The sequence below is a fragment of the Pinus tabuliformis genome, chromosome X, assembly GCF_031772625.1.
Source record: "Pinus tabuliformis cultivar Carrire ecotype Pingquan chromosome X, CPIR1, whole genome shotgun sequence".
In the NCBI taxonomy this organism is placed as follows: domain Eukaryota; kingdom Viridiplantae; phylum Streptophyta; class Pinopsida; order Pinales; family Pinaceae; genus Pinus; species Pinus tabuliformis.
In genome coordinates this window covers 843,766,246-843,793,235 of record NC_142308.1, presented here as the reverse complement: position 1 = coordinate 843,793,235, position 26,990 = coordinate 843,766,246, and the positions used below count along the sequence as shown (strand labels likewise).

The 26,990-nt window shown below is 36.7% G+C and overlaps 1 protein-coding gene across 3 annotated transcripts in view; it reads left to right on the top strand.

The window, feature by feature from the left end:
* EDA7 (embryo sac development arrest 7) overlaps positions 1-18,785 on the top strand; it is a 343,775-nt gene extending 324,990 nt beyond the window's left edge. For all 3 annotated transcript variants that reach the window (XM_089453090.1, XM_089453088.1, XM_089453089.1), the window contains 3 exons: positions 16,898-17,074; positions 17,365-17,600; positions 17,715-18,785. In XM_089453090.1, the coding sequence (XP_089309216.1) occupies positions 16,898-17,074; positions 17,365-17,600; positions 17,715-18,096 (795 nt within the window). In that variant the 3' untranslated portion in view covers positions 18,097-18,785. The remainder of the gene's footprint in view (positions 1-16,897; positions 17,075-17,364; positions 17,601-17,714) is intronic.
* Positions 18,786-26,990: the final 8,205 nt, after the last annotated feature.

The window sequence follows — 26,990 nt, the reverse complement described above, 5'->3', positions numbered from 1 at the left end:
AGTGACTGCGCAGGAGCAGTGTAGAAGTAGCCAGGGACTCGTTGGTTCAACTACCGGGTCAACTAGGACTTGCAATGTAGAGTGAGGTAATCTCACTAATTTCTTTGCCGAATGATATTCTCTGTACTGGATTGCCAGCAAGGCATCCAGAGATTGTATTAAGAAATAACTTCTGCTTAATAATAAAAACCCTCATATCTACTACACCGGTTTTCCCGCATTGAGTTTTTCTGAGGACGTTTGTCCAAAAAAACCTATGTCATTTGTGTTGTATCTCTCTATTGTTCAATTTCTTGTTTCGACATATTATTTTAAATGGTGTAGGCTATAGTGTATTTATTTCAATGTTTGTCGTAGGAAACTACAAATAACTTGTTCATGTAAATCTAACAAGTAGGAGAAATATCATTAGTTGCTGCAGTAGGGATTCCGGTTTAGGAATTTTCGCACATATCAATATCCATTAGGTAAGCCCAAGACACAAATGTCAATACATTTAAAGTCAGACATATAACGAGTCCTAGGGTCTTTGTATAAAACCCTAGGATTGGATGTTTCCGCTGAAGGAAGAAACCCTAGCTCCTTCAAGAAAGAGATGATGATGATGGTGTGGATGAGATTGATTTGCAAGTTGCATGCAAGAAGGCTAAGGTCAAAAGGGACTTCACATGTTCTTAAGAGATAAGTATTTTATATCTCTCCTTGTTTATTACTATTTGTTGTTGTTTCTATTAGTCTCTTGTCTTTGTATATCTTGCTTGGTTGTAATTGTTCTTCCATGCCCTCCTAGTGAGGATTGCAGGTACATGATGAATGCTGCCACAACTATAGCGACAGATGGAAAGAATGGAAGAACAAAGAAAAGATAGTGACAAGAAGACTCGTATTGAGCTATGAACCTAGAGGGAGCATATTTGATCTATGCGAAAAAAAGGAGTCAATTGTGACTTCTAAGATGAAGATTGCTAGAAAGTACAAAGCCAAGGATTACCTCAGTAAGAGGGAGAATTCTATGAAGTCAAGGACCTCAAGCTTGAATTGATATTTGTTGAAGAGCAATGTTGATCTGTTGTTGAAGATGAGCCTGTGATTTTGATGGGGTTGAGGACCTCAGTTTCCAATGTAAGAGGGAGCTAACTTTTGAATTTGAAATGGAGAATCCGTGTCTAATACTTTATGTGAGGTTTGATGAAGTCTTTGTTAAGATCCCTTTAGAAATTTGGCATGATGGCCTACAGGTCCATGGACACCTCCATGATAACAATTTTTAAGAAGCGGAAAGATTGTGATTCTGCTATGGTTGATCCCTATATGTATTGTAAATTGATTGAACTACTTGGTGAACACTAGACTTGATATTTGCTATGTTGTGAACACATTGAGCCAATTCTTAGTTGAGCCCCGTCATGTGCATTGGGTTGCAGTGAGACATATATTGAGATATCTACGTGGCACCATTGATTATGGTTGGAGATATGTTTCTAGTGAAGAATGACAACTGCATGGTTTCACTGCTGCTGATTGAGATGGATGCACTAAATATAGAAAGAGCACTTCTGCTTTCTGTTTTAACTTGGGCTCTGCTATGATTCCATGTTCAAGTAAGAAGCAAACTTCTGTTGCACTTAGTACAACTGAAGTTGAGAGTATAGTTGGTTGTTCAACCTGTTGTGAAGCTGTGTGGCTTCGAAAGTTGTTTGTTGGTGTTGGAATCGACCATGATATTTCAAAGTTGTGTGAAGCTTTTTGAGAATCTTCCTTTTTCATGATAGGTCGAAGCACAAGTATACGCGATGTTGTCTAAAGAAGAGCTGTGAAGCTTGAATACATGTCTATTGATGAACATATTGTTGATGTTTTGACAGAGTTACTATTCCGAATGAAGTTTGTTTGCTTTTATGAGATGCTTGGAGTGGCTGAGATTCGAGAATTCCTCTTGGAGAGAGAGAGCATTGATTGTATAGCATCATGAATCTTCCTTGGGCTTAGATGAGAAACCATGGTTTATGGTTGGAAAGATTGTTCTCGATGCTCCCTTAGGTCATTGAGTTTGACCGAGAAAACTTGTGGTTGGGGAGGTTGGTTCTGAAGTTAGGGGTGATCCCTTAGGTCATTGTGTTTGATCAAGAGACCCATGGGTTTGGTTGGGGACACTGATTTTGAGTACTCTCCCTTGGGTCGTTGCTTTTGAATGAGAGACCATATGGTTAGGGAGATGGACTCTTTTGACATTGAGATTAGGATTCCTCCCCTGGGTCGTGGACTAAGAGACTATATAGTCGGGGCGTTTGATATTGAGATAGGGATTCCTCCCTTAGGTCATTGATCTTGACCGAGAGACCCTTGTTTATGGTCAGGGATATGGACCTTATTTACTCTCTTAGGTCACTGGGTTTGACCGAAAGATTGTTGGTATGGTTGAAGAGTTTGATCCTGATTACTCCCTTGAGTCATTGTGTTTGATTGAGAGACCAGTAGGTTGGCTGGGGAGATTGATGTTGAATTTTCTCTCTTGGGTCATTGGTTTTGATTGAGAGATCATTGGGATGGTTGGAGAGATTGGCTTTGATTACTCTCTTGGGTCATTGTGATTGACTGAGAAACCATGTGATATGGTTGGAGAGTTTGGCCTCATGAACGATGTTGATTTATCCCTTGGTTAGTTGGGTTGTCATCTTGATGCCATTGGTTTTGGCTTGTGGGATGAGTTTAATGCTATGTATCATTCCTTATGATGAGACTTGTAAATTTGACTTTGTGATCTCTCCCTTAGGTCATTACTGAGAGAAAATGGATTGGTTGGGGAGATTGATCTTGAGAGAGAATGAAAAGTACCTTCTTGGCTAAGAGGGAGTGTTGAAAAATGGTAGCTACAGTCGGTATTTTCAGTAGCAAAATCAAAAAAGAAAATTTGAATTTATAATCATTGGTTTATTATCCCACAAAATGTCCAAGTCAACCTTCCTAGATCAAGCCATCTTGGCTCCATGGAGGCACCCATTTGACCCCTCCTGGAGACTATATATATGTGCATCTCTCCTCCACCAAAAGGCATTCGACTCATCTCATGGTCTCTGTTGATAAGCGAAGATCTCTTGCTCATTATCTCTATGGATATAAACAAAAGTATGGGCTCATTATCTCCATCACTTATGCAAGTTCTGTGGCATCATATCTCTGTGGTTTATGCGAGTTTTGTGGTACTATATTTTTGTAGATCACGCGAAGTTTGTGACTGTGGCTAAAGCAGATTACAAAGCTAATTGAAGGGCTTTTTGTCTTGATATTAGAGGTTGGCTTGGCACTTGTGGGAGGTCGTCTTGCTGGTTAGTATTTGTTATCAAAGATATGCTATTTTGACTGATGTACAAATTGGATTAAATTGAACATTCTCTCATAAGGAAAGATTTGCTGGGTTTTTCCTTGGTCATTGACCAAATTTTGGTGTCTCTTGTCTCATTGTTTACTGTGATCTGTGTTGCTCTATTGAAGAAGTAAATGGTTGAAATTTTTCATGTATAATTGCTTAATGGTTGGAATGCCCTAATGAAGTCAAATTATATCATTGGTAGTAGTTATCAGTTTGAAAAATTGTCTAGTCTTTCTTGCACTAGAAAATCAACATTTTCCCCCACATTCTTTGTTACCATTTGAATCCCAATATTGAGATCTATGTTGCATCTTATTGAAAAATGTAACTAGGTCTTCATAATTATCTTTGTACTTGTATCGATATGTATTTATTGTAAAAAGCAAAAGGAAGAAAAGAAAAAAAAATTCTAGTCAAAGCATTCTCTTCATGCTTCTAGGGTTTATTGAGTCAAGAAGAAAATTTATCGTGTGTCAAAGTCCCATTTGGATTACTTTGTAATAAAATAAAAATATTATTTTTAAGTCAAAAAGAGTCATTATGTCCCACAAGACGAAGTCGTTCTTGGCTTGTCAAGTTGTCCTTGAAGAGGCCCAATTCAACCTCCTGGATGGCTATAAAAGGAAGAGACTTCGTCCTCATTTGCTCACTCACTCACACAAGTCTGATTTTTGAACAAGAAATAAGAAGAAGTGCTAAAGTCAAGGAAGAGAGAGAAGAATCCAAGGAAGGAAGAAATCCGATTTTTTGCTTGTTCTTGTCCACGTGTTCAAAGTTGCTAGTGTTATTCTACGAATTTCCGGTTGGAATTGTCTTTTTGTGAAGATGTTGGGGTAACTCTATTCTACGAAGTTGCTGGGGCAAATCTGTGAAGGTGTTGGGGCAACTCTGTGAAGTTGCAGATCAGAAATTTTTGTCTTGAAGTGGTTTGATCAACTTTGATTCTTGTTGACTTGCTTTGCTTGGAGGAGATTTGAAGGAGGCTGACTTGGTTCCTTGGGGAGGTCTTGGTCTTGGGCCTTGGATGTATCACTTTGATATGATTCTATAAGAGGAGAATTTGTTTGGGTTTCCCCCTTGCGGGTTTTGCCCTGGCTTGGAGCCTATATCTGGTGTTCTTTGTTTTTTGTGATCTTCATGTACTTCATGTTTTGGTAATTGCTTGATGAAGAAAACATAATAAAGTAATAAAATCCAACAAACATTCACAAGTAAATATCAAGTAATCAACCCTAATCTACAGGTACATTGATTTCTCAACATGGTACCAAAGCTAAGGTGAAGGAAAGACAACTTGAGGATCACTTTTGTTGGCACTTTTTGGAAGACACTCTTGAAGTAGTTATCTATCTTATCTCTCCCTCTCCAATGGCAAGCTATATGAAGAAAGGCCTCAAGACTCTTAGGAGTCTCCTTGATACTATCAAAGGTTACATCATCAAGTTCATCTCTAAGCTATCTAAAGGATTCATGGATGGAAATTTTTATTCTACCTTTATCGGTTCATTTGAACATGATAGTACATGGGTCATTGACAATGGAGCTTCAAGGCACATGACACGAGAACATGGTCAACTCAAGACTCTATCAAAAGGGAACTCTTCTCACTCAGTGGATCTTGGAGACAAGAATAGCTACTCGGTCAAAGGAATTGTATCTACTTCTTTAGAGCTAGAAATCAGTGGAAATATTCATCTCAACAATATACTCTATGTTCCTTTACTTGTTATTTCTCAAACACTTGTCACGTATACATTTTTCTTCTTGCTAAATGAATAAGCTTGTGTGTATTTATGATGAATAGAAGCCTTCATGTGTTAGACAAGGAATACAACTCCTTGTTGACCTGTGGTCAAAGTTGCTCTATAGTATTAGTTTAGCATTTGTACTTAGCCTTGCTTTGATGATAAAGCATTGAAATAGGGAGGACATGTAATGAACCTAATTTAGACAATTGCTATTATTAAATGTTTGTTAGGTCCTCTAAATGTCATGCCAATTCACTATGACCCACCACCTCTTTCAAGCTATATAAGCCCAAGCCTTTCATTCATTGTAAACATCAAGCAATCATTTTTCTTATTCAATATGAATGAATACTCTATATATATTATGTGTTTTTGTGCATTAATCTCTATGGTGTGTGTGTAAGATGGATTATGAACCATCCAATTCATAACACTATTGGCCGGTTGCTCCTATGAAGGACAATATGAGCTCCATTTCTTTAATCTAAACTTTCTCATGGATGAATTGATGATGAGTGGCAAACTAGAATCTTCACCAACTTCAAAATTCTTTGACTGTCACAATATAAGTGGGTCACCCCATCTTGCTAAAATCCTGTGTCTTCAAATATTTTTCTTAATCATGCTAACTCTCATATAGTGCTTGCAATGACTTTGTACCCATCCTCTATGGAATATAGTGCAATTGTGGTTTGTTTCTTACTAGTCCATGAAATTCCATTTGCACCCAACTTGAGCACATATGTTGAAGTAAATTTTGATCCTTTCTTGATCCTACAAGGTTTGAATTTGTTAACCTTTTCAACATACTCATCATTCCTAATTAAAAGTATATTGTAATCAATATTTACCAGTACTATTACAACATTAATGATGATTAGACACACATGTTGATTTTGTAGCTTCGGCAGGTCTTCTGCATAGGCTAGTGTCTTGCACGCAGGAGAAGTCCTTTTTAGGTGGTTTTTCAAGAGGAGCAACTAATATGATCTCCTTCCTAAGTTTTAACTTAAGAAAAAGTACATTGATTGATTATTTTAATTAATATTGACTTTGAGCTAAAACTTTTCTAAGGATAAATAATTTAATTATTCAAGTTACGTAGATCTAATCTCCACTGTTGATAAAAGAAAGATATGATTTAATCCTAGCCCTCAATCACTTTGGAGATTAGTGTTGAGTATGATGTCATTGATGTCAAAGCGGGTGGAAGATATCATCATTGGCGTCCTCAATATGTTGGTATGCATGGATGAAATGATGCATTGATGAAACCCTAGCTATAGGGTTTGGATCTCTTGGAAGATAATTGTACTGTGCAGTTGCCTCACACTTGTTGATTGCGTTTACCATGATTAATGGCATGAGACCCCTCCATGATGATAGTGTTTGTCAAGCTGTTTCTATTGATATGTGGAGCGCTTCATGGGTCCTCCCGGATTGAGAGATATGTATGATCAAAGATGAAGCACCCATATTGATGGTCAAACCCCCTCAAATTTGGTGACATGGTAGCTTATCATTGGTTCACGGGCTTGGAAGAATTTCATCATTGTTGGAGGACTAATTATTAAAATAATTTCTTTTCTTATTGAAGGAATTTCATGAATTACTATTAATTTTAAATAATTTTTGGACCAATGTTTTGACATAAGGTTGTTGTGGAGGGTGTCAAAATTTATTTTGAAATTAAAAGCACGTGAGGGGTTTTGGCTCCAAATTTAAATTAATTGAAAATTCAAATATTTCTCTCATGGATTTGGGCCAACCCTCCTAGATGTTTCTCAAGCTCTAAAAGATGGCCTTCGCTCTCCTCAAATGTATGAACTCAGATGAAAATCTTGTGAAAGAAAAGCTTGCGTTATTTCTCTGGAATTATAGCGGCCCTGTGGAGTATTGTATGATCTAACGAAGAGGCCAAATTTGAAGTATTTTTTGTGTCTTGAATCTTGATTGGTTGATAGGACTCTCTATCTAACATAGGTATAATTCTTGATCTACAACCTTTTGTGGCCATGGTTACTTCTTTTGGGAGGCATAATTTCTGAGAATTTCAGTGTCATGTCAACTACCTGCTTTTGGTGGCACAGACTAGGGTAATGGCATGGCTCTGTTGATAACCCTCTGTGTTGAAATTTCTAAGTCTAACACGTTAGAAATCCCTACTGCATTATCTGGTTTATTTCTCCTACTTTTTTATTCCATTAACAAGTTATCTATACATATAAATACTGAAAATAAACACAAATGCAACCTTGACTCATATACAAATCAATAACTGAAATACTGAGACAAACACACAAGGGACACCATTATTTTTGGGCAATCGTCCCCGAAAAAACCCAATGCGGGAAAACCGGTGCAATAGTTCTGAGGGTTTTATTATTATGCAGATTTTTGAGTACAACTAGGGTGCCGAAATGGCTCACTCAACAGAGATTGTTACACAGCAATAATACCTCTTCTCAAAGACAAATATTCAGCCTCTCAGCTCTAGTCTGCCCCACAAAAATCCTTCTGGCGCTTCCTCTTGGCACTGCGTCAGCCCTGCTAGCCTCAGCGTAGCTCCTAAACCCTCTGTGTTAGCCTTCTGACTCTCTGTGTCAGCTCTCTGGCCCTCTGCGTCACCCACGTAGGCCCCCTAGCCTCTGCGCAGTCCCCAACTGCCTCTGCGTGGCTCCTACTACCTCTGCGTAGCTCTAGATGCCTCTGCATCAGCCTCTTCAGTCAGTACGCTGACCCTCTGGCACTATCCCTGCTCTTTGCTATGTACTCACTGCCCCTTTTTGCAACAGATCGCTTGTTCAAATTTTCTCAGCAAGCCCCACTCCAGAAAATCGAACTGACTAATCAATCTTGGTGTGTCTCCAACTGACCCTCAAGCTTCCTCTTATACTTTTCCTGTTGAGTCTTCAACGACCAAGATTAAGTCTCTAATCAACGGCTAAGATTAGATTTGGTTCGATCCATGTCATTTAGAACATTCTCACCCAGTTTTATATTAATACCCATTAATATTTTAATTTTCCTAAGTTTAGACTTAGGGACTCCATTAAAAATATTAATTATTTTAATATCTCCACAACCGGGTGCAATTTCCCCAAACCATTTCTGGGTGTTGGAGATCTTATGTGCCTTAGCCTCTCCATCATTTTTCATGGCTAGAGCACATCCGATGCTGCCACAAATCAACACTCTGAAATGTATTCGCTTGACTTATTTTGATCTGGGCTATCCATTAATTAGGGCCGAATAGTATGACTATTCGGCCCTGGCAAGACCTTCTGGCACTGTTTTAACACTGATCCGAGGCTTTGTTTAGTGTCTCTTCCATACATCCGAGACTTAAAAAGTTCAGCGGACCAAAGGAACTGGTTGGCCATGTCTAATGCAGAAAAATTCAGGTGTGCATTCTTGTAATCTGAAAATTAAGGAACCCCTGGAAGAAAGACAAATCTGTAAGTTTATCTGGAGTCAAACTCAAGCAAGCACTCTCGATCCCTAATCAGCAATATAAGATGTAACTTGGCATTTTTATTAGTTCTGTTCACTATAGAAATTGCATGGATTAAAGTCCAGGTGGATCTGTTTCTCTTGGTATCATTGGAAGCACTATATAAGTCCTTCAGCAGGCCACTTTACAAATATAACCTGAAGCACTTAATTCTGGCATAAGTCTACCACTTGATTAGTAAATGCATTTCTACAGCCTCACTGAATTGAGCCTGATCCGAATACAATTAAGGAGTAGGTTTGGTGACACGCCTAAGGTAGATTCTGCTCAATAAGGAGACACATTACTTTTTGACAGATAATTTGATCAGAATTGTATTACCTTGTGACTACACACTGGATTAGATGAATTGAGAACAGACCTGCATTATTAAGATTTGGATAAGGCTTTCGCCATGAGCAGTCTGCTTCTGTAACGAGGGAAATACTGTAAGCAGTCACTTCTTGCAGCAGTGAGGATTTCATGATTAGCAGTCTGATCATTTTACAGCAGTCTCAATGTCACACCCTTCTGTAGCTGTTGAGGAAGTTTGGCAGTAAGGATAATCATTCCCTTGGCTTCCACTACATCAGAGATACTGCACATTTTCAGGGCATTAACCGATAGAGTTAGGGCCTCATTGTAGAAGAAGGCTGGAGTTTAGCAGTAAGGTTTTTGATGAGACAGTGTTTAAGATCAATGTGTGCACAAGGCTAAGTCTGATGTGACTTAAGCAGAGACATTAAGGTATGTGTGAGGGCATCGCTGAGAGGACAGAACACTAGGGTTTGGCCTTGACTAATGATGTTATTTGAATTGATTTAATATGGATATGTTGCTGATCAATACATTGAGCAGATTTGGCTTGTTGATCAGTAGGCCTATACTGTGAGCCGAATTATTATTAACATGTGCCAAATTTTATTATGATTGTTGAATCAAAGAGACATGGCTAAATAGTTGATAACAGGATTATGATAACTGATTTTTGTGAAGCTAGGGCTTGAGGTCTTGAGCAGAAGCAAAACTGTTTATGAAAGTGGACTAAGGACATGATTGTTTATGACAGTGGACTAAGTGAGCAAAAGATGTGAAGTGCTCAGAGGCAGAATTGTTTATGATAGTTAACTAAGCAAGCAGAGGACATATGCCAGGGTTTGACTTTGAACAGTGAGAGTGTAGGATTTTAGCTGTAGCATGTGTACTCACAGACAGAGGTTGAGCAGAATCATCACATCAGCTGTAGATTGTAGACTTATACTTTATAGTGACAGTGATCTTACTGCGGTATGTTGTACATTAGTTTGATTGGTCATTGTTTGTGCATCTTCCAGCAGTTCAAATTTATCGTTGCATCAGCAGTATTGAAGAAGTTTGGTACAACATTTGAGTTTGGGCTAGCGTCGATGAGTATTATTGTATGGTTGGGTCATGATCCCTGGTACGGGAGACCAAGCTTAGTCTTAGGTAGCAGAAGTGTGAAGCAGGGAAGTTGAAATGTACAAGGGGACTGAAGACGCCTTCAGATTGGATCTGTAAAACTCTTCAGGCGTTAGGGAGCATTAGCTTCCTTCCAACCCTTGCTGGTAAAACCCTTGGGGAACTTTTGTACTTCCAGTTCAACTGGTAAACTTGTATAATGAAGCTTTGTTGAGCAAAAATCTTGTGTGCATTGTCTATGTGATGTGATAATCTTTCGTGTTTGTTTTGTAAAGGAATTTAACCAATTGTGTAAAAATAGTGAAATACTGATTCACCCCCCTTTCAGTGTTTCCAAAAATTAGGGGTTTGGCCCATGGAGAAATTATAAAGAGAAACAATGGAAGAGCATGGAGACACAATTACAGTGCTATTGTTGTGAGAGAGATTTTCTCAAGCAGTGAGAGACTTCAGGACTGAAGAGAAGGGAAAAGGATTGCATCAGAGGAATTTCAGGAGAAATTTTCAAGGAGGCCGAATCTAGGAGAGAGAGGCTGAGTTAGTTGAAGAGGATGGCCGACATATCCAGGGGCCAAATTTCTCAAATGCACAAGGACAGTACAAGAGGAAAAGGAGGGGTTGAGTTGCTGGCAACGGAGGGTAAGTTCTCCAAAGGCTGAATTCTTTTAGGAGGGATGATTTCAATGGGCCTAATTCCTTGAGGTCGATTTTCCAGTTCCAATAGTTTTAATTTTTCTATGTAATCTCTGTGGGTTTAGGCCCAAATTGTAGGTGGAAGAATCTCATAGCTCATCACTTGCACTCCTCCATGTCAGAATCCTCAAGATCACCACCATTGCCTCTACTCTCTCCTCCATCCTCCTCTATATTCAATACAAGTTTTGGATTTGCTAGTGTGTAATATTGACCCCTCAAGAGGATCACCGTCATCAAAAGTGGCTAGCTCTGGCTTTGGTTCATTAAGATCCAAGTTGGCTACTGCCATCTCAACACTAATTGTCCAAGCTCATATTATTAGGAAACGCATCCCACATCTTTGTCTCTCCCTTCGACCACTTGTCCTTCATCTTGTAAAGAAGATAGAGGTTGAAGTGCATATACATCATTGTCTTTGGCCTTGATTGCTCAAGCCTTCTCTTCTTCAAAGTGTGTGAATTTCTATATCTACTGCAATTTCTCGCGCAATAAGTGGATGAAGTAACCTAAAAGAGGAGCTAGGAACCTCATGGTCAACTACTATACAATAGTGCACATTGCACCATGAGTTCCCCACCAAGCATAAGGCTTTTTAATCCCCTTGTCACTAAGCATGTCATAGCCTCCAAATCTCCTAGTATTAGAAGCCCTCCTCAACCTCTGTGGGAAAATTCTAGGAAGTTCCCCTCCACCTCATGAAGGAAAATTCTAGGAAGTCCCCCTCCACCCCATCAACGGAGAACTCATGGAGACCCTCCTACAAAGTGTTGCTGTCCAACATGCTAGGACACTTCTATGGCACGTCTTTTTATAGGATGTGTCCAACATGTGTACTAATCTAAGTCACCAAGTTCATGTTCGTGTTCGAGTTTGGCAACCTTGAAATTCAAATAAAGTTCGGCACCTAAAATTTTGCCGATAAAGTTCGACATATAGAAATTTGGAAAAAAAATGTATATATATATATATATATATATAAAGTCAAATTCAAAGTCCAAAATGCACATTGCAAACACATAAGATTATTGCTCAAACATTTAAATCATTTCCACATAATTTTATAAAACATGAAAGCGAGTGCCAATAAAGAACCAACTTCCATACATTGTAAACAAGGTGAGAGATTTATCATAGACATTGGCATCCATATCAAATTCAACAAAACCATGGGCCATATCAGATTTCATATATTGAAAAACAATCTGATAAAAAAGTATTCAAAATATATAAACTCAAAAGTTTAAAGTAGCTTGGTAGTTTTAGAAAATTGTTCATGCAAAAAGTAAACTAGAAATCTAAAACAGGGACACAAGTTTTTTTCTTGATGTTCCTGTGGCCCACTTGTTATATCAAAAAGTTCTATATCATCAAGAACAGTAGGAGCTGTGAATCCACTAGATGCTTCAGCATCAGGTTCATCACTCAATTCCTTGACAATATCACAATTAATGTAAAAATCAGCTTCATCCATTGATGCATTTGGAACAGGATCAATCCACGGAGTAGAGGATTGGATGACTCTTTAGCCACATTTTTCAAAGCCAACTGCAAGTTACTACGAACATAAACAAGATCTTCTAATCTTCCAAATAACAATCTATTTCTTTTTTTGGAATGAATGTGGTCAAAGGAACTCCAATTCTTTTCACATGCCGATGCACTTGATCCTTGGCTTAAGATACGAATTGCAAAATTTTGCAATTCTGGTGCCCCTGAACCATAAAATTCCCACCATATTGCTGGATCACTTCTGCTCCTATCATACTTTGTTGATTGTGTTCGAAATAACCCTTCTTCTAACCTGTATTCCCTCAATTGATTTTTGACCAAACCTGCAATTTTTGGATCTGGATTTAGCTTCTCAATAGCCTGGATAAGTCCATTCATGACTTCTTCATCCCTATGTCTTGATAACCCAAACAATCTAGGTTCCAAATAGCATGCTGCTGCATGTAATGGACTATGCATCATCTTCCATCTTTTGATCAATTAAATCCCATATCTCTTGGTAATCAACTTTCACATTATTAAAAGCAATTGCAATGGTCTCTTTGCAACGATCAATGCTTTCATAAACAAAACCCATACAAGATTTGTCACCATCAACCATGCAGAGCACATTAACAATTGGGCCACATATTTTTAAAACCTTGTTTGCATTTTCCCAAAAGTCATTATTGAGGACTATTTGTTCAACACTTTTCCCCTTAGTTTCTTTTGAAAGGGTAGATCTCTCCCACTCAGTATTGCAAAAAACAGCTCTTAGGCTTTCTTTTTCCTCAACAACTCTTTTCAGAGTAATATAAAAAGTCGCAAACATTGTATCACCATGCCTCAACAACTCTTTTGATGCATTCTTCCTATATATGCTCAAAGTGAGACAATGGTTGATGATGAAGTTTGCAATTGTTTTGGCTCTTCGAATTGTCTCATTGACCCAAGCAAATTTGGTTAAGTCATGCAACATTAAATCCAAGCAGTGAGTTGTACAAGGGGTCCAATAAATGTGATTATACTTTTCCATAATTAGCTTCCCTGCACCAACACAATTTGATGCATTATTTGTAATAACATGGACCACATTTTTCTCTCCAACCTTTTGAATTGCTTCATCCAAAATTCCAAAAATAAATTCTAATGTCTTCACTCGATCCATTGCACTTACTGCCTTCAAGAAAAGTACCCCTTGAGGACTATAAACAAGCACATTGATCAATGGGCGATAATACAAATCTGACCAACCATCTCTCAAAATTGTGCATCCTGTAAGCTTTCAAGACTCTTTAATCTGAACCAACTTTCCTTTCACTCTGTCTTTTGTTTTCTTTAGCAAAGTTGTTCTTAAAGCTTCAGATCCGGGAGGAACATAGCCCTTCCCAAAATCAATGGCCTTTTTAATTACATTTTTAAAATATGGACTCCTCGCCACATTAAAGGGAATTGCACATGCATAAAAGAATTCTGCAATATCGTCATCAACTTCTTGTCTCTCAACAGGTTTCCAGAATTGATTTAATGTTTTGGTTCCACCTATTTTTACTTGAGTAGAACTTGATCCACCAATGGTTGAGTTTGAATTAATGGTGTTGGAGGAAGACATGGGAATCTCCCTCTCAATTCGCTGCCTCTTATTTTCCCTTTCCTCCTTTTCCATCTTTGAAGTGAAATAGTCTTTCTCCATTGTGGTTTTTTGCTCATCAAAGATCTTAGTGCAACCTTCAACACCACCTCCACTTCCATTGCTAATACTGAGAAGGTGATCCACTGCTCTAGTTAAAGAGCCAGTGAATTGATGTCCACACAGCTGACACAAAAGATTTTTCCCTTCTTTTTTGACAAAATTCCATGCTACAGCAGTTGATTTTGGGGGTGCCATTGAAATTTGAAGGTTCTGAACTTCTGATTGTTGAAGACTGAGGTGAAGGCTTGAAGCCTGAAATGTCTGCGATTTTTTTTAATTTACATTTTAATTAGTTTTATATTTTTTTTGCATAATGAAATTATGAAACTATACTTTATAAAATAAATTTAAAGAGTCTGGATCTCTCAGGCTGAAGCCTGAGAGTCCAGACCAGTGTGGAAAAAGTCCGATAAAATCGGGATTTATTCCCCAAAACGCGATTTTTTCAAGAAAAGGATTAAAGCGGCCGATTTTTTGCCGACTTTTTAAGAAACGAAAAAATCGGGATTAAATCGAAAAAGTCGGGATTAAATCGGGACTTTTTCCAAAAAATCGTGGTAGTTTCTTTAATGATTTTTTTTTCTTTGAAAAAATCGGGATTTTATTGAAAAAATCGGGATTTTATTGAAAAAGTCGGGATTTTATTGAAAAAGTCCGGATTTTTTAAAAAATGAATATTTTTGTATTTTTTTAATTTTGCCGACTTTTTGCCGACTTTTTCGAAAAACTCCCGACTTTGCCGAGTTTTTCAACTTTTGGACCCTTGCCGAATTAATCCCGACTTCGACTTTTTCCACATTGGTCCAGACACTATATTAAAAAAATTAGTAAACTGTAATTTGTGACTTATTGATAAATTGTATTTAACTGATAAAAAAATGTGTATTTTAATTTTTGACTTACCTGGAGGCTGGAGTCTGGACAGTGCGGCTTACTGAAGGTTGCTTGAAGGTAGCTCACTACGCTATCAGTGGTCACGACTCACGAGAGGGCCGAGGCTATGTTACTGTGTATGCGTGCAGGGTGCAGTGTCTTTGTCAGTGGTCACAAGAGGGCTGAGCTGTGTATGCATGCAACAGAGGGCCGAGTTGTGTATACACAAAAACAAAACAAATACATAGTTTTGTATGCGTGCACAAGAGGGCCGCGTTGTTTAACAAATATCAAAACCCGCGGAGAGCAACACCGCTGTGCTTGTCACTGTGTTTTGGTTTTATGAAATAACAAATGACAAAACCTACAGATGTTGTGGCCTGTCACTGTGTTTTGATTTGTGTAATAAAAAAAACCAAACCCATGAAATGCATAAACAACGAAATTTTTTAGTTTTTTATTTTTTAAACAGCGAAAAAACGAAACCCTAACTAACATGGGCCCACATATATTTTCATTTTGTTTAACACTGAGAAAAGACGAACCCCAACAAACTCAACGGCGAATTTAATTCGAAATTCATGAAGTTCGGCGATTAAGTTCAAGGTTCAAATTCTGGTTTGAGTTCGACATTTTGTTGGGCGAACCAGATCGAACAAATTCGAATTCAGTTGAAGTTCAACGAATTTTGAATCTCTAGGATTAAGTTCACCGAACCCGGTGACTTAGGTACTAACTTGTCATGTGGACAGGTGGGATGTAAACATGCAAGCCCTGGGGATATGTCGTTTTCCTAGTTGCAAAGCTAAGCCTTAGTACCATAAAAGTGAGATAGGTTAGACATCCTCCTAGTTGTATCTACAAGGTAGCGTCTATTTTTCTTGGATCATCTTCTACAACCAACTTCAACCCAATCTCCAAGAGTGTTTTCGGTGGTTTGCAATTTGAGATCATAATTTTTTTAAGCAATCGTTTGACATACTTTTCTTGAGAAATAAAGATGATTTCTCCATTCTACCATATCTTCAAGCAATTTCATCATTACTTGTAATGATGAGATCATTTATTGACATGACCCCGCAAGAGCTTGCAATGTTTCAATAACCCTCCTATTTGCATGAGCAATTGGTCCCAATGTTGGAGGTCCACTTGCTTCAAACTCTTTGGTTACCCACAAATAGGATACCCTATCATTCTTGCCTAAGTTGTACAATCAGGGATATAGGTATGGTTTTTTCAAACAAAAATGCATTGGAAAATTGACCCCAATTTTTTTTATAAATAGCACTTTATAAATATGCTATTTTATAAATAGCATGTTATATTGAAACTTTAAAAGAAAGCATTATGAATAAATGAGAAAGAACATTTAAATGACGAGCAATATTCCACCATTGCTTATATTGGGATCCTAATCATTGGTATTACACTTTGTGTCTCCCTCGAACCTCTAGGGACACCAGTCAACAACACCCAATTGTGATGAAACTTCCTAATTGAAACCTTAAAATATTGTAAAAAATACTTAACATGCTAATCAATGTAAATATATGCTCTTAGTTTCAAACAATTGACCAGTGAAAAACTTACATGGTAATGCTGTTAGCTATTATATTTATTTTGTAGTATAGAGGTGATTTTCTATTTTGCCAAATTTAAGAATACTACTCGTAGTTAGATTTGCCACATATTTTATACCACAAGGTTAAAAGGTGATCGTTAAAGTTTTCCCTGATTGTAAGAAGGTGGCATAGACCATTACAGTTTGAGTGGCTGTGCTGTCCTTGTGGTAAATTTAAATTAATTTCCATTTCATGTTCTTATATAGAAGCATCTTACGTTAGTTACTAAATACTTTTAGGTTGATAGAAAGGCAAAGCAAATTTTATGTTGTGCTGCTAAATTCCATTATATACTTTCTATAATTAAATTATAAAAGATGATGGGAAATTGGAATATCTGAGGTTTTTATTTCTGGGCTGCTATCTCTTTACCCTTGGTAACTTTGGCAATATGATTTCAATAAACAGTTTCTTAGCTGTTTGATACGCTTTTCCGGCTATATAAAAATCTAACTCGCTCATTTTTGTGTGAAGATTAAGAGGAAGCTACCTAAAGTAAATCAGGACTTAGCTGCTCGTCTTTTGGCAACTGAGAATGATGAAGATCGGGAAGCTTCTGTTAAAGACCATGCATCAAAGAAAAAGAAAAAGACTGGAACTGGGAGTGAATTGTTGAAAGATGAGCGTTTTGCAGCAATGTTTAATGATGAGGTTCTACACTCTTACCCAAAGCTTCCAAGAGAATTGAAATCCAAAATATAAATTTTTATTTTAGTTACTTGTTGGGAAATTTGTTGTTGGTGTGATGTTTTCTGCCACATACACTACTCTAAATCTTGCCATTTCTGTCTTCAAGAAAGATGGTATGAAAGATCGTAATATCTAAAGATAAAAAAAATATGGCTTTTATTTAACAATGTAACTCTGTGCCCTTGACTGCGTTTTCAGAATGGTTGGAAATGTATACTAGATATAACACAAGCCACGCATCTTGTCTGCAGGACTTTGAAGTGAACAAATTCTCTCCAGAATATGTTTCTCTGCATCCAAGTGAATCAAAGAAGAAACCATCTTTAGTAGAAGAACACTTTGAACCAGTTGACGATGACAGTGCAGAAGAAGAGGTAGCCGTCGGTGAGACAGACTCTTCAGACTCTGAAGAATTGTCATTCAATAAAAAGAGAGTGAAACCAGAACGAAAATCTGAAAAACATAAAGGGGCTGGAAGGGTCCCAAGGTGACTTTTTAGTTTTAACTTCTATTCTACATTTATGTAAATTCAGCGAAAGAAATTTCGTTCGTATGTTATAGTTCTTTTGAATTTATCTAATATTAATTTTCTGTTTGACAGGCTTTATGAAGTCAAAGATGAACGTCATGCACAAGCTTTTCGGAATCAAGTATCCCTTGCTAAGGAGCATGCTTTACCACTTGAGGAGAGAATAGCAGTTGCTGAGAAGAAAGCAAATGAGTCATTCAAAGGTCAGGGAGGATCTCGAGAAATATCTTTTATTTCTCATAGCCTACCTGAGGGAAAATCTGAAAGTGCATTTCCACAAAAGCGAGGTATCCAATCGCTCAAGCTAAAACCAGAAAGACAGGCCTTTAAAATGAGAGGTAGAGGTGGAAGCAGAGGTAGAGGTGGAGGTAGAGGTAGAGGCGGAGGCGGAGGCGGAGGCCGAGGCGGAGGCGGAGGCGGAGGCGGAGGCCGAGGCCGTGGGAGAGGCAGGTGATGATTGAAGGAAATATGATTTTGATAACAAAGAATTGAATTTTCTACTAGTAGAGCTTGAAGTGTTGTTGATTGGTGGAAACTCAGAGGGGTACTTGCATATGATGTGGTGTACATTACGTCAAAATCGCGATATTTACTTGCGGTAAAGCTCAGTAATTGTAGGAGAATTGTGTGTTGCATTGGGGATTATCTTCAATTTTGTCTAGTAATCATAATTTTGATCAAAACTGTTTTGTCGTGTGGTTACTTGGTTTCATTTGTCTGCATTCGCGTGGTATGCGATATCGGGTATAAGTGCAACCATCACCTATGAGTTGGCAATCGATCCAAGTTCCTACTATTGAGTACTTGTTTAATCATCTAAAATAGCGTGGTAGCTTCGAAATGCTACATGCCTATACATATCTTATTGGTGGGTCACATATATACATGGTTTTTACCTCTTTTCAAGGATCTTCCAGGGAATTCTTCTTGCCGTAAGGCACCTCACCATCCGTTGAATTAGTTTTGAGTCAGAATTTTCTAAAAGAAATATATCATTTCAGTCCACTCCGTCTGGATATTCCTATGAAGCCCTCCCATAACAAATGTTGCCTGTATGATTCTCATTAAATGCAAGGTTTCCAGATATAATCTTAACATTGACAATGTTTACTAACCTTTTTAAGAACTAAATTTTTTCAGCCAGGCAAATTTATTGGTTTGATTTGTACCATACAAATTATCATGCGGGGAAGTTGTATTTTGATTAACTACATTGTTATGCATAAATCTAATTCTTTGGGGTGGATTTTATGTGAGTGTTTTGGATAGAGTCAAAGCTAGGAAGATTAGGTTAGTTTGCGGGGCCTATGTTGATAAATTGTCATTCTACTAGAGGTATATGGGTGAATGTTTGTTAACTCTTAGTTTTAGATAACAAGTGTTAAACACGGATATGTTAAAAGTCACTAGAAGATAAGTGAGGTCCATTTGTGGTTTGATTTCATTTTGGTTATGAGAGGTCTCTTACATTATGCTCTTAGTCTGGTTTTTATTATGTCTAGTGTTCTTTCAGTCAGATAAAACAACCTCTAAAGCTCTCAAATTTAGTAATATATGTAGTCATTGGAGAGCTGTCCAAGGTGGTTATTAAAATGAAAAAGGAGCAAGGGATGCAATTGGGTGTAAAATTGTCTAGTCATTTCCTTGAAGTCCAAGGGTCATAACATTAATCAAAGGATTAGTTATTTAATTAATATTAGAATCTCAAAAATTCCTCATGAGCCATTCCTTTAATATAGGATTAATTCATGATCATATCCTTAATAATCATTATTTAAATATATCAAAAATATTAAATTCTTCGTATATTGGATATATTGCTAATTTCTTGTGTGGTGTCAAGTTGGTACCAATGTCATCATGTCTTGGAACTCAATGACCCCACTCATAAACATTGCAACTATGAATTGTCTCGCCCCTCACCCTATATCTTTATTGTTCATGTAGGAGTTGTTCATGTAGGAGTCATTTAAACACATTAAAGCACTTGAATGTACGCAATGTGCTTATTGTACCAACTTGAAATCCCTCCTAGTTGAAGTAGTTTACCGAGTGTCACCCTTTGGTCCACTTGAGGTGCCCCTTGATATATGATGCACTCCCTTGTGACCCCTTGTGTCCTATGCAAGTCACATGGTAGATATGTATGTGAAATCAGTTAATGTCACCTTGTGGAAGGTGAAACCCTAAATTTAACCATTGCATGAGGGACAACACTAGATCAATCTAATGGCGTTGAATGACCTAAAAAAGCTATGCCTCCTTTCATTCATGCCTCACTTGGTGAGTAGGGTGAAACCTTGCTAGTTTAGGTTGCTTTTCACTACCTAATGAATATTTGGTTATAGAGACATGCACACGAGGCACATATACATATGCTAGAGGAGCTAAGGCCAAAACATGGGATGACATTAGTTCATGTTCAATAGCCAATCAAATTCATTTATATCGGTTTATTTTCTAGATTATTTGGTTTTGGCAAGTTGTGTAAAAAATGAGCCCCTTGTTTTGGTCATGTTTCACTTCCAAGACTTTTGTCTCATTTGATATGTACATAATATGATCTCGTATATTAAGGGTGGTTGTGTAAAGTTTTAGTAGATTTGTAAGTGATTCCAACTCCTCTTTGACAACTGTATACTTGTCTTAGACTTGCATGCGAGAGCCATTTTGTCTATATCTTTGTTCATTGTGCGCTTATGACTAAAGTGCACCTTTAAAAGTCTTCAAGTTTTATCCATTGCCTTGAAACTATAATGACATATAATTGGTCTCTAAAACATCTTTTTCCTTTTTGTTGGTCATTAGTTGTGTAAGACCTTAGTTTGCTTACAGTCTCTTGTACCTCTCCCAATTGTCACAAACTTCAACGTCCTTGAAATGTTGTTGTATTAGTATTGGAGTTATTTTGGGCCTGCAGCATCTTCATCTTTAAAATATATTAGACCTTAATTCCCTATAGAGTCAACTTTGGATTGATTAATAAATGTTTTCACAAATTTAATCATATGTCTTCTAGTTCAAATTCCACCCCTTTCATATGCTTGAAGATCGTTGTCACTAGGAATCACATCTCTCAGGGTTACAGTTCAAGTTATAGGATTAGCCCCTTTGGGGCCCTATACCCACTATGAATCCACGCCAAATTCTCAATTGCTACAAGAATACACCCACTAACCACCCTTGTTTGTGGTTTATTTTGTTGTGGGTGTGCTTCTTACAAAATGAGATCCCTGCAAAAAGAATCGTACCACAACATAATGGGGCCACATGTGGTGTTTCATGTCAAGGGAGCACCACTTGCTAAAATAAGTACATATTACAATAACTCAAGATTTAGCATAGAAGCCCATGAATTTGAAATTGTTTGAACCACATGACATCGTTGTTAGTGAAATATTTACCACCCTACTATAGGGACTCAGTACGAGGATTTTCCTTGAGATGATGCTCTAACATGACAAGTGTGATGGGCATTGATCTTGTGTACAAATCACATTGGCATCACATATATATCCCAATATATGTGCTAGAATAAGAGAGCATAATAGCTCCTAAGCATTTACTAGCCGACATGTTATACAAAGATTCCTTGCCATCTTTTCTTATTGGACAAGAGCTTCTATTTTATGCCACCTATGCAAGGAAGGACTAAAAAAATGCCTCTTTGGCACACTTTACGTTTACTCACCATTGCCACTCCGCTACAAATGCAAGAATAATTAGTAAGAGAATGACATGCCTTAGTTTAGGCACTTCGTTAGGGAAAATGGTAGTGAGCCCCCATGATTATTCTGTTGTGAACCTATTCTAGTCTCCTACTCTTAAAATTGCCTTGTGTATAAAAAATGATAATAGTAGAACATTACAAAGGAATGTTGAATGCATGAGGAATGAGGCGAACAATGTGGAAGGAACCTTTGCCAAATGTGAATATGTAAATTTTTAGTGGTTGATAATTTGCATGCAAATGCCATGTTTCAATTTCTAAAGATAACATTTTAAATCACATAAGAGTAGTTATATGGATGCCACATTCAACCACTCTCATCATTGCTTATTCTCTTGTAAAACCATAGTGTCGCCTCATGTTTCCCCTAGCCATTCCATGTTTCATTTACATATGACTAGTCAGTAACATCCAGCTTGGGTGGTTGAGAGGAGGAATGGATTCTATATACTTAAGTTCAAACCATGCTTGTGACATGTTCTCACTTTATGAGATGATTGTTGACTGGGGCTCTTTGTAAGCCCATTATTGTTAGAGACAACAAAGTATCAACAATCTCATTAAATTTTATGAGCTTGAAGGTGGAGCATATTGTGCTTGAGGGAAATGAAGAAATATATTTACACGACCCATGTTCAAAATAAAGTCATAAAAATTGAGTTGTTGCAACAAATGTATAATAAATTTACATGTAAAGATAATCATGCCATTTGACATATGTTTATGGGTTTTCCCTATTAATAGGAAACCTTTTATTTTACACAGATCCCTACCATGAATTTACATGACCACACATGGAAGATATACAATAATTACATGTATGGTGACAAAGAAACATACTATAAAATATATTTGATTTGACACTAGTCTGAAAATTATACACATACATAATATTTACATGTATGGTATCAAAGCAACACATTATAAGATATATTTGGTTTGACACTTGTTTAGAAATATACACATATACATGATATTTACATATGTCTAGTGCTCAAAATAAGGTTGTAAAAAGTGAGGTATTATAGAGATGGATTATACATTTATATGCAAATATAAACATATCATTTTACATGTTGACATTGAAGCTTTATGTTTTTAATTTTTTTTCCATTAACATTAGAGGTGGTGCAAGTAGGAACAATGCATTTGCAAATTAGAGACACAAAAAGGCTCTAATACCATTTGATGAAGTACTTAAAGGAATTTAAATTAGAATCACATAACAAAAACAGAATGACACACACTCATTCGAGAATTTAGTGCAACGGACAATTAGGAGAAAATAGAAAAGCAAGATACAAAAAAACTCTAGCAACTTTATTAAGATCAATGGCTAAATTACATTTTTAGAGACCTTGCATAGGTCTTTGGATCAAACAACTCTACTAACATCTACAAAAGACCAAATCAAAGGAGAACCAAAGGTTTAAGTGACCTAAAGGCTTTAAATATTTAAGTTAGTAAGTGACTATTGGACTCTTAAAACTGCTTATATCATTATGTAGCTCAAACAATTACACAATTCAGATAAAATGAGTTAATAATTGCCTCATGACCCTCCAAATATAATATCTTTCAAAGTTTGAATATTGAAAGGCATGTTAATAAAATATGCATGTGGGGGTGGTTTTAGATTGTTTTTGTGTTTGAATTTATTAAACCATTTAAATTCAATATCTTTTGATGAAATTCCAAGGAAAGGTTGAGGAAGATGCCATCTAGTTATCACGATTGGATAATTATATTGTTTTTCATCTATGTCAATGCTTTTAAAGTGAAAAAAATTGGAGGAATCAACTAGCATCGTCATTTTAATAATGGGCCCAAGTTTAGAGAGTTGGGGTTTGAAGCCTTTTCGTAGCCATTTTGAGGTATTAAATGATGTGATTTTGTTCTACATTTAGATGCCTTTCCAACAATTCAGAAGTCACATCAATCAAAGTTAATTTGCAAAAGTTATACCTCCTGCTAGTTGTCTTATGGTGTTGACCACCATGATACAAGAGAATTCCACATCAACACCCATTACTCATGCAATTGGGGCTAGCCATGTGTGGACTATCAAGAATACTACAGAAGGTCCAAACCTGTAACTCTAGTAGAGGGTTGAGGTAGTCAAATATTACCCCAGTTGGCTATTGGGCTATGTTAAATATCAAGTCCTTGGGAGGAGCCAGAATTCCATTCTACTATTATTTTTTGTTCTATAATTGGGAAAAATAATTAGGAGAGGGAAATTATAGCGCTGAATAGAGGGGGTTAAAGTTTTACAACACCCTTATAAGCCATGCGTCTTAGGTAATTTCATAGAGAGTGTTAAGCCCCCAAGAAAAGCCCCATGTTAACCTAAAGCCCCTTGTTAAGCCCTAGTTATCATGCTATTGCATTTTTGTTGTTAATTTTTAGGCATTTCATTGTACCCTTTGACTTCCCCCTACCACACATACAAATGCATACAAAGGAAATTGAGTCTTGGGATCATCTTGTGTTGTCTTGTACAATGTATTTACAGTAAAAGGAAGTTTCCCCTTCAAAGTCGACTGTAATTATTGACTTCTTACCATTTTTAAGTTGTATCAGAGTTATGATTCTAGGGTTTTGCTGCTTCAAATGAGTTGTTGTTATATATATATATATATATATATATATTTTTTTGGGAATCTTTAGACAATGAAATTTTCAAATGATTGAGGAGAGATCTAGAAGTACATATGTTCAAAAATTTCAAAATTGAATTTGTAATAATTACTAAGATATACCTTATGGAAGTTACGGTTTGTGGATGGTTCTAAAATCAAGTTCGAATGAGTGATTTTGGAAATTTCACTATAACATGTTTTTCTTGGCACTTCATATTGCGAAATTTTGAAGAGATTGAGGAGAGATATTAATGTACATCTAGTAAAAAATTTATATTTTGGTTCGCTACTTTTTTGGAGACATGCCTTGTGGAAGTTAGGTTTTGTGAATAGTCTTGAAATCAATTTCAAAGGAATAATCTTGGAATTTTTGTTGTAAATTTCTGCCAGAGGAGTTTCAAACTATGCAATTTTCAGGGATTTGAGAAGACATTTTAAGATACTACACCTAAAAATTTTATAATCATATTTGGACATATGGCACATTATACAAGTTTGCTCTTGGTAAGATGCCACGAATCAACAAGTTTTGGGAAAATTACCACGACTTTCACTTGGCACATCAAATTTTGGTCGGGCATGTGGAATTGTGGTGAATACACATTTGAGCAGTACAAGGTGAACTTTTAGACTCAAAAGAGCTCAAATTTCAGAGATATATTAGGACAAAGGTCAACCATCCAAATAAACTACAAATCATGGTATGAAAAGGTATGTAGCAATTGTCATGATTTTTGATTGAAAGATATATTTTTGGTGCTTCAAAATTTGTGATAACAAGGAAAAAGGTGAACACTATTATTTTCCTCACATTGTTCCTAAGGGTTCTTCAAAATATGCTTCACCAACTAAACCCCTGGAGAGCTCTACTATGACTCAAGAACAATGAGAAGAAATTTCTCACTATATTCAAGGGATGGAAAAGAATTTGGAAAACAAAAAGGATAAGTTGGAAAAGAAAATGGAGGATTTGAAAAATTCGATATCCACCCTTCTATTACATACCTAGGAGAAACTCCTTAAAGGAGATATCAATATGCATGGAAATATACAAGGAAATCATGAAAATGTGGATGTAATAAAGACAAGAGTCCCAATTCATGACTTTTCATCACCTCAAGATAAATGTCATCGAGGATTTAATGTGAGACCAAGGAACTATTTGATTTTGAAGATCGGCTTGATGAAGTTTGATAATAATTATCTTGTAGCATGGATATTCCACATGGAGCAATACTTTGATCTACACCAAGTGACAACATTACAAAAGGTAAAAATTGCATCCATGGTTTTAGAACATGATCAATTTGTATGGTATCAATGAATTTGTGAAAGGAAAAATGATTATATTTTGTCTTGCTTCATTTTATAGAGAAATTAGTAGCACATTATGGGGATATTATAAACAATATACTCTTTAGTTAATTGATAAATGTTAAAAAAAAAGTCCACTTATTGAGAACATTCAACAATCCTAAAAGTCTGAGTCTCAGGGTAAAGAATGTTGAAGAATCTAGGACAGTTAGCATTAGTAAGATTCTTCTAGACTTGATAACAATTTGTGAAGTGATTTTTACAATTATCTTAGCTTGATCTTCTTCTTATTATTAGTGTGTGCTTTTACTTCATCAAACTGCTATAAAAAACAAAGAGACAAGAACTCAAGAAGTTGGCATTCTGCCAGGGCCAAAACCTCTCCCTCTTGGAGAGGAAAACCCACACGTAATTCTTCTTATAGAGATTCCAATTAACGAACATGAAGACCTTGACACTTGACCTTCTATGCCACTCCAAGACCAAGACACCATTCTTCTTCCTTGTCACTGTTGAGATCATCATTATTGTTGCACTATTGAGATCTTCATTGCTGCACTTTCACCGAGGTCTTCACCATACCACTGAGATCTCCATGAGGTCTTCTCCTAGAATCACTGAGATCATGACTGTCTTACCATAGCTATGCCTTCACCAAAATCATAGCTGCACTCTTACTAAGGTTATCATTATGTCAACGAGATCTCTACCTTGTCTTCGTCATGACTTTGATAACATGTCTTCACCAATGCACCGAGATCTACATCATGACCTTATCTTCACTAGGATTATAACCGAGATCTTCATCTTCATTAGGATCATGATTATAGTGATGACTATGTCTATGATATATATACTTCACCGATATCCTTATGAATGTCGAAACTATTACTGTGACCTTGTGACTAGACCAAGAAAACAGAGAGATATGCGAGGACTTCACTGTAACTATCACTGAGATTGCACCTTACTGTCTCCGCCCATTCGAGAATCTATCATGTACCCATCTGAGATTCTATCCTGCACCCATTTGAGATTTTAGAGCCTTATCCGAGATTCTTTCTTGCTCTTTTGTGCAGACCCTAATGGGGTATATATAGTGGTTAGGCTTCCATAAATAAGTTAACATAAGTGTGAACCGTTGATTCTTTAATTGAGACGACATGACTGTCCTTTTAATTCATTTGTAGGACGACATGACTGAGATTTACATCGTTTTATTGGTAGTATTCTTCTTTGAAGGATGGTGCTTGTCTTGGAGGGATAATTGACACTAGGTTGACCCATGTACATTACATAAATGCTCAAGAGGAGACCTTTAACATAATTTTGACTCTTTGACTTTCCTAGACCTATAGAATGAGCAAGAAACTCATTCATATAATTTATAAAAATAATATTTCTTTTTCCTGACAAGTACAAAGATCAAAATTATATTGGCAAATACCGAACCTAGTTACATTTTTCTTCAACAAAGAACATTTCAAAGGATAATTTGTTAGACCTCTTTTTGAGAAATTTAAAGGAAATAATCCAACATGAGGTTCATATTTTTTTATCCTAAATACATAGAGCAAGCTTTCATTATGGTAAGGAAAGTTGAAAATAAAAATATGGCTACTAGAAGAGTGGTCACTAAAAATTATAGAGAATAACATGCTC